Source organism: Lonchura striata, chromosome 30 (genome assembly GCF_046129695.1).
Source record: "Lonchura striata isolate bLonStr1 chromosome 30, bLonStr1.mat, whole genome shotgun sequence".
NCBI classification, from domain to species: domain Eukaryota; kingdom Metazoa; phylum Chordata; class Aves; order Passeriformes; family Estrildidae; genus Lonchura; species Lonchura striata.
The window spans coordinates 2,880,447-2,891,846 of record NC_134632.1 but is presented as its reverse complement, the minus strand read 5'-3'; the positions used below and the strand labels follow the sequence as shown (position 1 = coordinate 2,891,846).

The 11,400-nt window shown below is 58.8% G+C and overlaps 1 protein-coding gene across 1 annotated transcript; it reads left to right on the top strand.

Annotated features, from left to right (window-relative positions):
• Positions 1-550: 550 nt before the first annotated feature.
• On the top strand, positions 551-11,002 carry PRELP (proline and arginine rich end leucine rich repeat protein). The gene is made up of 3 exons (XM_021538786.3): positions 551-595; positions 6,141-7,092; positions 9,641-11,002. Exons 2-3 carry the CDS (start codon positions 6,156-6,158, stop codon positions 9,817-9,819), a joined length of 1,116 nt encoding a protein of 371 aa, XP_021394461.1. The 5' UTR covers positions 551-595; positions 6,141-6,155; the 3' UTR covers positions 9,820-11,002.
• The last annotated feature ends 398 nt before the right edge of the window (positions 11,003-11,400 follow it).

Sequence of the window (11,400 nt, the reverse complement as noted above, 5' to 3'; positions counted from 1 at the left end):
CCAGCTGGCAGCAAAGCAAACCCTGCACCCCAATTTCCAGCTTTCATCTGCCCTGATGGAATTGGGGATGTGGGGACAGCGGGCGGCGACAAGGAACACCCACCCAGCACAACTGCGGGGACAGCGGAGCCGGCGGCGAGGGCAGGGCTTATTCCGTGATTAATTAGCTTTGTTTTGAAACAAGGAGCTGCGGCAGCAGCAGGAGGAGGAAGACGAGGAGGAGGAGGAGGAGGAGGAGGAGGAATTGTTGCCGAGCTCCAGAGCCGCGTGTGCGCCGAGCCCGCCGCGCTCGGCTGCCAGAGAAAGACGTGATTGTTGTCACCGTGCCTCGCTCGCAGCCCTCCCAGTGCTCCCAGTGCTCCCAGCCCTCCCCTCCCAGCCCTCCGCCCCCCGCGCTCCCACCGCTCCCAGCCACAAAACCCCCGCGCCCCGGCCGGGCTCGCCCGTGGCGGAGCGGAGAGGAGGAGGAGGAGGAGGAGGAGGAGGAGGAGGAGGAGGAGGAGGAGGAGGAGGAGGAGGAGGAGGGAGAGAGAAGCCAGAGAGAAACTTGTCTTGGGGATTAATAGGAGGCAGGAGGAGGGAGAGGTGCACACAGGTAAGCTCTGGGCAGGTGTTGCCCCCCTGAGCCTCCCACCCAGGGTGCCACGATGCTCCTGCCCTCTCCGGCCTCCCTTTCCATCCCCAAAAACATCTGCTCTTCCTCCTTTTTTCCCCCCTCTCCTCTTGGTTCTTCTGTCCTGCAGCGCTCTGGAGTCTTTGTTCTTTCTCCGCTCCGGTTCCAGGAGTTTCTCTCGCCGTGGGCTGGAGGAGGGGGGGATTTGGGGGCTGGGGGGTCACAGGGAAGCTCGGGGGGTGTGACAGCGCTGCGGCCACCGCCAGGCGCTTTTGGGGGGACATGAAGTGTCCTTTGTGCGTCCCCACACCCCAAACCCCAGCACGATGGGCTCTGCAGCCAAACTGGGGGCGCCAGGGGTCGGAACTGGGGGAGCCGGGGGGGCTGCAGAGCCCCGGCCATGCCCAGCACAATCCCTGCCTTGGGAAGCAGGAGGGAAAACAAGCGAGGAAAGGGAGAGGAGGAGGAGGAGGAGGAGGAGGAGGGACCCCTCCGGAGCCGGGAATGCCACCGGGATCCTCCGGGAACATCGGAGCACCTTGTCCTGCCTGCGACAGCCGGGTAGAGCTTTGGGGGGGCTCTGGGGGGCTGCTCCCATCTCCCCGTGCCGGAGTGGAAACAGGGAGTTTTGGAAGGGACCGGAGCGGGGTGGGGGCGAGCAGCCCGACAGCTCCAGGAATTGCTGTTCCCCAATTCCAACGCGCTGCTTTTCTGCCCGAAATGTAGGTGGTAAAGTCCCTTTTTCCTGTCTGGATCGCACCGAGCATTCCCAGGACATGTAATGCCACTTTTCCTGCCCGGAGCCGGCTCAGCTCCAGGTGGGAGGGGAGGTGCAGCCCCCTCCCCGCGGGGGTCCCGTTTGGAGCCGGCTCTTTGTCCCCACGGGAGGAGAAAACGGGAAATGATGTTCGCTGAAATCCTGGGAAAAAAGGGTTTTGTTACTGGGAAGAGGCTCATCCCAAACCTGCCCTTGCCCGGCGGCTGGAGAGGTTTAGGGAAAAGCAGCTCCAAAACAAAACATGGGAATGCATCCCACTGGCGTGCGGCTCGTGAGGGCTTGGAAACTTCCCTGGGATCCTGGGATTCTGGGATCATGGAATTCTGGGATCATGGGATCCTGAAATTCTGGGATAATGGGATCATAGGATCCTCCAGTCCTGGGATCCTGCCATTCTGGGATCTTGGGATCATGGGATCCTCCAGTCCTGGGATCCTGCCATTCTGGGATCATGGGATCATGGGATCCTCCAACCCTGGGATCCTGAAATTCTGGGATAATGGGATCCTGTGCGATTCTGGTATTCTGGGATCCCTCGATCCCGGCCCAGCCTCGCGTGGCGCCCAGGGCATCCCAGAGCCGCCTCCCGGGCAGCGCAGCGCCCTTTCCTGGGACAGCCAAAATGCGGGAATTCTCTCCCTGCTCCGCGGGGAATGAGGGATCAGCGCTTCCAGCCCGGGAAGAGATCAAAGCGCAGCCGCGGGAGGTTTTCCCTGCCCTTGGAAGAGGCTGGAGAGGAGGGAATGAGGCGCCGGAGCCGTTTCCCAGCCTGAGGGAGAAGCGGAGCGGGGCGAGGCGGCTGCTTGGGGGGCCAAGCGGGGCGTGTGTGGGGTCCGGGCCGGCGGCGCTTTGGCAGCCAGGATCCGCTTTTGTCCCTGTCCAGCCATTCCCACTGCGTGCGGCAGCGGGATCCGAGCCGGGAGCGGCGCTGGGAAGGGTCGGGACACGCAGGGAGGGAGGAATTGCTGAGACCGGGAGAGCAGCGGGAAGGTGCTCCCGGCCAGGGCCGCCTTCCCACGGGCGCTGCCGCGGGAGGAGGGAGCAGAGGATGGGATGAACCTTTGGGAAGGATCCCGGGGATTGTGGGGACCAGGGAGCAGAGGATGGGATCAACCTTTGGGAAATATCCTGGGGGTTGTGAGGACCCGGGAGCAGAGGACGGGATGAGCCTTTGGGAAGGATCCCGGGGATTGTGGGGACCCGGTAGCAGAGGATGGGATCAACCTTTGGGAAATATCCTGGGGATTGTGAGGACCAGGGAGCAGAGGACGGGATGAGCCTTTGGGAAGGATCCCGGGGATTGTGGGGACCTGGGAGCAGAGGACGGGATGAGCCTTTGGGAAATATCCTGGGGGTTGTGAGGACCCGGGAGCAGAGGACGGGATGAGCCTTTGGGAAGGATCCCGGGGACTCTGGGGACCCAGGAGCAGAGGATGGGATGAGCCTTTGGGAAATATCCCGGGGGTTGTGGGGACCTGGGAGCAGAGGACGGGATGAGCCTTTGGGAAATATCCCAGGGATTATGAGGACCCAGGAGCAGGGGACGGGATCAGCCTTTGGGAAGGATCCTGGGGATTGTGGGGCCCTTCCTCCAGGAGCACCCCAATGTTGTCGCCGTGTCCAGGCTGAGCCCTGGCGGGTGTCACCGGTCCCTGCATGGACACAGCGCCATCCCAGTGGGAATGACCCAGTCCCAGCTCCGCTGCTCGCTGGGAAAGGGCTGGGAAAGGGCGAGAACCGCGGTGTTGTTGCGTCAGGGCCGCGTTTCCCAAGGGACCCCGGCGACGCCTGGGTGACAGCCTGGCTGCCCTCCCCCTTTTCCACGATTCCCAGCGCTCCGGAGCCGCTGGATGACGATCTTCATGTTGGGTCACGCTCTCGCAGAGACACGAGCGGTGTTGGACGCGAGGGAAGCCAAGGAAGGAGCTTTGCCCGATCCTTGTGGTTATTTTTATCTTGCTCTCCTTGTTCTGCTCCGACATTCCCGTTCCCAGGCTGGAAAGGGGCTTTTCCCCCACCAGGGGTGATGGGAATTGCGGGAATGTGTGAGCAGAGCTAACAACGAGCTGGAAAGGGGCCCTGCTCCAGTCATCCAGGCTTTTCCTGCCTCTCCCAGAGTTAAAATTCCCTTTATCCCTCTGCGGGAGCAGGATCTTGGACAAATACCCGCATCCAGCTGCTCCCTCTCCCCTCACCGCTGCAGGAGGCACCCGAGGGACAACGAGGGACAAGGAGGGGACTTGGCCCGTGACAAATCCCCCGCGGTGACCTTTGCACGGCTCCCTCTCGCCCCGGGGTGGTGGCTTCTCCCTGCCCTTGGCTCCCATCCCGGGGCTGGCAGCCAGCGCCGCTGCGAGCCGGGGGTTACTGGGATGCGGGGAAGAGAAACTATGTGCAAAGCAAACCCCAGTGGCATTCGGGGCTGGAATTTCCAGCTGTTGCACCGGATTTATTTTTCATCCATTGTAGCTGGGGTGGCTGAGGAAGCAGCTGCCTCCTGCTGGGAAAAGCCCCGGGATCTGTCGGGTGCCTCGGCCTTGCAGGCAGGCCGAGCCCAGCGGCTGGGGAGGTGTCAGGACTGGTCTGATCCATGAATTGAGCCTTCTTTCCACGCCAGCCCGTCGGTTTCCTGAATTCCTCCGTTGCTCCATGACTTAACTTTGTTCCAGTGGCGCGGATTCCTTGTGGGCAGCTGGAATCGGAGCTGCCCCGTCCGTCCGTCGGGGAGGGGAGGCTCCGGTGGGATCAGGGGGTGGGATTTGGGAATTCTGCTCCTGGCACTCGTGCCAGTAAATCCGACTGGATGGAGAACGGACTTCCAGCTTTTCCAGATCCCGGGAGAGCTGGCTTGGAACCTTCCAGCGATTGTGACGTTGTGGTGGCCTCAGGCTTGTTGCATCCCTGTTTTTTTTGGGAATGTCGCTGCTTTGCTGCAGTTTGCTTGGAAGTGGGTCCTGCTTTCTGGTGGTGGCAGTGTCACAGGGCTGGGACAGTCCCCGTGGAGACGTGAGGTGGATAAAAAGGTGGTGTCAGCCTCCTGCCACTGCTGACAGAATTCCACAGCATTTTGTCACCCTCCAGCCGTGGCTGTTCCCTCTCTGTGACTCCCCAAACATTTGGAATGTCAAATCCTCGTGTGGAGGGCACGGGGTGACAGCGCTGCCCTGTCCTCCACCCTGCTGGGACATTGCTGGGTGGCCTCAGTGGATCCAACACCTGGATCCCAGCGTGTCCTGGCTGGAATATTGTGTCCTGGATGGAAGATCACCTCCCAGCTGGAAAATCACCTCCCAGCTGGAAAATCACCTCCCAGCTGCTCCTTCCCCTCTGCACCGGGCCAAGCTCAGACCTCAGCCCCCGCCGCTCCCTCGGGCGTTTGTGGGGGTTAAAATCCAGGATCTGGAGCAGAGGAAAAACCCCATGGAAAGCTCTGGGACCCCATGGAAAGCTCTGGGACAACACAGAGCCAGATCCATGTGCTGCGGCTGGGAAAAGAGCAGGATGCTGACGGAGTGGGAAGGGCACTGCACAAACAGCAGATCCCTGTCGCGGATTTTCCCATTTTCCGGACGCTGAACCTGGAATGCAGAGGCAGGATCACGTCCATCCCCAACCAGGACCTGCTGCAGCGCTGCTGGGCTCAGGATCCGGCAGCTCTGGGCTCTGCTGGCTCCTTCCCTGCTCCTCCCTTCCCCCAGCGAGATGCCAGAGCCCTGATGGAAAGCAGCCGGCTCGGGAGGCGTGCGGGGTTAACCAGAGCCAGATGGGAGCCGGGAGGAACAGGCCGGGCCTGCAGGAGGGGCGAAAACAGGATCTTTTCCTGGAGAAAGTCAACTCCTTGGAGCTCCAGGAAAGCGTGGGATCGCTCCAGAGGGAGTTGGGGCTGGCCCTGGGTGAGGGTGGCTCATCCAGGGTGGGATGCAGATCCTGCTGGAAAGCAGCAGGGGGTTGGTGTGGCCGGTTCCTGGGTTGGGAGGGTCCTTTTTTCCCTCCGGGGATGATGGAAATTGGGGGTTCCAGGCGTGAGGAGAGCTGGCAATGGGCTGGAAGGGGAGGATGGGCAGCGAATCCCACTCTGCTGTGCTGGATGTGAATTCCATGGATAGCAGTGAGCCAGGGAGAGGAATTCCATGGATAATGGTGATCCATGGGGAGGAAATCCATGGATAGCAGTGAGCCAGGGAGAGGAATTCCATGGATAGCAGTGAGCCAGGAAGAGGAAATCCATGGATAATGGTGAGCCATGGAGAGGAATTCCATGGATAGCAGTGAGCCAGGGAGAGGAATTCCATGGATAATGGTGAGCCATGGAGAGGAAATCCATGGATAGCAGTGAGCCAGGGAGAGGAATTCCATGGATAATGGTGAGCCATGGAGAGGAAATCCATGGATAGCAGTGAGCCAGGGAGAGGAATTCCATGGATAATGGTGAGCCATGGAGAGGAAATCCATGGATAGCAGTGAGCCAGGGAGAGGAAATCCATGGATAGCAGTGAGCCAGGGAGAGGAAATCCATGGATAACAGTGAGGAATTCCATGGATAACAGGGAGGAATTCCATGGAAAACAGTGATAAGAACCTCATTGACTCCTGCTCTGGGGAGGGGCTGGATTGGAAGATGACTTCCAGCAGGAAGGGGAGAGGAAGGCAGGTGGCAGAGACGAGGGACAAACCCCTGCGTGCCAGCGGTGGGGAGGTGACAATTTCTCAACCGACCCCTTCCCAACCCCTCTCCTCGTGTCCCTGCAGGAAAACACCCGGACCATGAGGGCGGCCCTGGCGTTCCTTCTCCCGCTGGCGCTCGCGCTGGTGCCAGCGGCCGGCGGGCAGCGGCGGAAACCTCCCCGCAGACCCACGCGGCCGCCCGCGCCCTTCGAGGAGCCGGCGGAACCCACGGAGCTGCCCCCTCCCCTCCCTCCGGGCCCTCCGTCCGTCTTCCCCGACTGCCCGCGGGAGTGCTACTGCCCGCCGGACTTCCCGTCGGCGCTGTACTGCGACAGCCGCAACCTGCGCACGGTGCCGGTGATCCCGCCGCGCATCCACTACCTGTACCTGCAGAACAACTTCATCGCCGACCTGCCCGAGGAGTCCTTCCGCAACGCCACCGGCCTCAAGTGGGTCAACCTGGACAACAACCGCATCCGCAAGGTGGACAGGAAGGTGCTGGAGAAGCTGGAGAACCTCATCTTCCTCTACATGGAGAGGAACCAGCTGAAGGAGGTGCCCGCTTTCCTGCCGCCCAACCTGGAGCAGCTGCGGCTCAGCAGGAATCAGATCTCCAAGATCCCCGCCGGCGTCTTCAACAAGCTGGAGAACCTGGTGCTGCTGGACCTGCACCACAACAAGCTGAGCGACGGCGTCTTCAACAAGAACACCTTCAAGGGGCTCAAGAACCTGATGCAGCTCAACCTGGCCCACAACATCCTGAGGAAGATGCCTCCCGGCGTACCCAGCGCCATCCACCAGCTCTTCCTGGACAGGAACAACATCGAGGACATCCCCAGCGATTATTTCAAGGAGTTTCCCAACCTGGCTTTCATCCGGCTCAACTACAACCAGATCTCGGATAAGGGGCTGCCCAAAAACTCCTTCAACCTCACCAACCTGCTGGTGCTGCACCTGGCCCACAACAAGCTCACCAACGTGCCCTTCATCAGCCCCAAGCTGGAGCACCTCTACCTGAACAACAACTCCATTGAGAGTGAGTCCCACTCGGGTTGGCTGGGGGATGTGGGGAGGTTTTTGGGGAGAAAAAACCTTGGAAGGGTCGTTTCTCACCCGGTGGGATGTGATCCCTTCCGAGGGGGAAGCGGTGGTGGGATGAGGGGGGAGCTGCAAGGGTGGAAGGGAAGGAGCAGAGTGAAACCCCCCCTTGGTGCTGCAGGACTTTTCCCAGCTGCCTTCTTTGGGGCCACCTGCCCTTGGAAGCGCTCTTTCCAGGGCAAAAATCGGGATATTCAACCGGGAGAGCCTGCGCTCACATTTTAGGAACAAAATATGGCAAAACAAACAGCTGGGGATGGTGAGGAAACATCCCGGAGTGAGGAAGGAACGGGGAGAACAAGGCTGCCATGGAGGCAGAGCAGCCAGGGCTGTCTCACACCATTCCAGGGAAATCCAGCTGCAATTCCAGGGGAGAGGAGCCTGGGATGTGTGGAAACAGAGCGGGCACAGAGGAGAAGACAGAATCCCACTGCATTCCCATTCAGCCTTCCAGCACCTAAAGGGGCTCCAGGAGAGCTGGAGACAGATTTGGGATGAGGCATGGAGAAACGGGACGCAGGGAATGGCTTCCCACCTCCAGAGGGCAGGGATGAGTGGGATACTGGGAAGGAATTCTTCTCTGGGAGAGCGGTGAGGGGCTGGGATGGAATTCCTGGAGAAGCTGTGGCTTCCCCACCCTTGGAAGTGTCCAAGGCCAGGCTGGACGGGGCTTGGAGCAGCCTGGGACAGTGGAATGTGTCCCTGGGTGATCTTTGTGGTCCCTTCCAACCCAAACCATTCCAGGATTCTTGGTCTCCCCAGATGTTTCCTCTGTTGGAGCTCCAGGACCCCGCTGTGATCACATCCGCTCTTTAATCTGAATTTGAATCAAACACCACCAAATCTGAGCCGGGAGGGACCTTGGGGTGCAGGTGGTGACCCCTGCTGTCTTCCCACACCCCCCGTATCCAAGCGCTGCTGGGGTTTTCCACGGAGAGAAACCCAGTGCACGCCCTGACCCAGCTTTTCCTCACCTGTTTTCCCTGGTTTTTAGAAGGTTCCCATCCCTGAAGCTGCGTGCTGACATCAGAATCCCGCGGTTTATTTTCCATAACGCATGCCCCGGCTGGGCAGGGACACGTGGAAGGGCTGGAGCGGGATTCCTTGATGGTTTTTTGGGAAGCTCGGGGCCGGCTCGGCAGGTTCCAGGAGCGGGATGATCCCTTTTCTCTCCGGAATGCCACCGCATCCCTTGCTGCGCTCCGCAGGAACGTGACCTACTTCGCTCCTGATCACAAGCCAGAATTTCTTTCTTTGAATAGCCTGGGATTATCCCTTTTGGTGGCAAAACAACCCCAATTTGGGGTTCAATAACAGGGGGGATTAAAAAATCCCTACCCATTTTCCCTTTTCCCTAAACCGCACCTTGCTCTTCCTCCTGTCCACCTTCCCCTTTCCCTAACTTGAATCCCGCTCTTCCTCATCTCCACATTCCCCTTTCCCTAACCTGAATCCTGCTCTTCCTCCTCTCCACATTCCTGTTCCTCCTGCCCTCAATTTGGTTTTCCCTAAGTCATATCCCGCTTTTCCTCCTGCCCACCTTCCCCTTTCCTTAACTTGAATCCCGCTGTTCCTCATCTCCACATTCCCCTTTCCCTAACCTGAATCCTACTCTTCCTCCTCTTTACATTCCCTTTTCCATGACCCACATCCCACTCTTTCTCCTCTCTACATTCCCTTTTCCATGACCCACATCCCATTCTTCCTCCCGCCTACATTCCCCTTTTCCTAACCCACACCTCACTCTTCCTCCTCTCCACATTCTGGTTCCTCCTGCCCTCAATAATCTTTTCCCTAACCTGAATCCCGCTCTTCCTCCTGCCCTCACTCCCTTTTCCCTAACCCACATCCTGCCCTTCCTCCTCTCCAAATTCCCTTTTCCTAACTTGAATCCCATTCTTCCTCCTGCCCTCATTCCCTTTTTCCCTAACCCACACCTTACTGTCCACATTTCCTTTTCCCTAACCCACATCCTGCTCTTCCTCTTGCCCTCATTCCCTTTTCCCTGACCCTTATCCTGCTCTTCCTCCCCTCCAAATTCCCTTTTCCCTAACCCACATCCTGCTCTTCCTCCTCTCCACATTCCCTTTTCCCTAACCCGTATCCTGCTCTTCCTCCCCTCCAAATTCCCTTTTCCCTAACCCACATCCTGCTCTTCCTCCTCTCCACCTTCCTCTTCCTCCTGCCCTCATTCCCTTTTTCCCTGACCCACATCTGACTGTCCACATTCCCTTTTCCCTAACCCACATCCCGCTCTTCCTCCTGCCCTCATTCCCTTTTCCCTAACCCACATCCCGCTGTTCCTCCCTCCCCATCCCTTTTCCCTGACCCTCATCCCGCTGTCCCTCCCTCCCCATCCCTTTTCCCTGACCCTCATCCCGCTGTTCCTCCCTCCCCATCCCTTTTCCCTGACCCTCATCCCGCTGTTCCTCCTTCCCCATCCCTTTTCCCTGACCCTCATCCCGCTGTTCCCCCTGTGCCCGCAGAAATCAACGGCACGCAGATCTGCCCCACCTCGCTGGTGTCCATCCAGGATTTCTCGCCCTCCGACCTGGACAGCGTCCCGCGGCTCCGCTACCTGCGGCTGGACGGGAACCTGCTGAAGCCGCCCATCCCCCTGGACCTGATGCTGTGCTTCCGCCTGCTGCAGTCCGTGGTGTTTTAGCCCTGCCTCGCCTCTCCCAGCCCCGGCTTCGCTCGGACGTTTCACCCCCGGCGCCGTTCGACGCGTGGGACCCTCTCTCCTCCCTCTCCCCCTGCTCTCTCCCCGCCTCCATCCTCCTCCTCGCTCCTTTTCCTGCTCTGCAGGGATGCTGGTGGCTCCTTGGGGACATATCTGTGCCAGCCCCGGTCGCAGCTCCCTGTCCTTGTCCCCCCGGCCCAGCCCGCAGCGGCTCCGTCTCTCCCTCGGGGGTTGGGGTCGGTGGGGATGGAGCCGCTCCCCGCTCCCGGGGAGCCGTTCCCGCTGGATTTTGGAGCAGGGATGGGATGGGAATGGATTGAGAGCGGTGGAAGAAGAGGGAGGATGGACAATCAGGCCATGCCAGGGGGTGGGGACACTCCTGTCGCCCTTCTGGAGAGCTTCGGCTCCACATTTCTCTGCGGGAGGAGGATCCGAATCCCTCCTGGAGCTGCGGATCTGCCGGGATGGAGCAGGGAGGGTGTCCTGCCCCTGTGGGGGTCCCACCTTCCCACACCCCCTGGGCAAGAGCAGACCCTGCCCGGCTTCAAATCCCCCATCCCAGCACCGATCCATGGGGCCACATCCCCAAAATCCTGAATCCTTCCCTGTAAAATCTGGGATCAAGGGCCACATCCAAAGAGCCAGAGCCCCATCCCAAAATCCTGCATCATTCCCTCTAAAATCTGGGATTCAGGGCCATATCTATGGGGTCACAGGCCATCCCAAAATCCTGCATCATTCCCTGTAAAATTTGGGATCAAGGGCTACATCCATGGGGTCACAGCCCCATCCCAAAATCCTGCATCATTCCCTCTAAAACCTGAGATTCAGGGCAACATCCATGGGGTTATGGCCACATCCCAAATTCCTGCATCCACATCTGTGGGGTCACATCCGCATCCCAAATTCCTGCATCATTCCCCATAAAATCTGGGATTCAGGGCCACATCCGTGGGGTCACAGCCCCTTCCCAAAATCCTGCATCATTCCCTGTAAAATCTGGGATCAAGGACCACATCTGTGGGGTCACAGCCCCTTCCCAAAATCCTGCACCCTTTCCTCTGAGATCTGAGGATTCAGGGCCACATCCACGGCTCAGTTTCTCTCTGGAGCCAACACACAAGGCTGGGTTCTGCCTTTTTTTTTTTTTTTTTTTTTTTTTTTTTTAATTAGAAATAAAAGGAAGGGAGAAGAAAAGGGAAGAATCATCCTTTGGAAGGGCTATTTTTATCCCTGCTCTTCCCCATCCTCACATGTATCGCTTCCCCCTCCCGTAGCTGTACCTGCATTTATAGGGTGTCCGGGTTTAGGGGGGGATTATTCTCTTCTTTTCTTCCCGAGTCTCAGGATTTGGATTTAAATGCCGAGCATTAGAGAGGAAAAAAAAAATTAAAAATAATTCAAAATCCAACTGCAACGAGCATTAAATAAACCAAAGAAAACTCCTTTGTGTCCAGCCAGCAGAACTGCCACGGACGGGCACCGTGTCCAAACCCCTGCGGCCGGCACAGGGATGCTGCCCTTTCTCCATCAATTAAAAGCTAATTTTAATTAATTAATTAA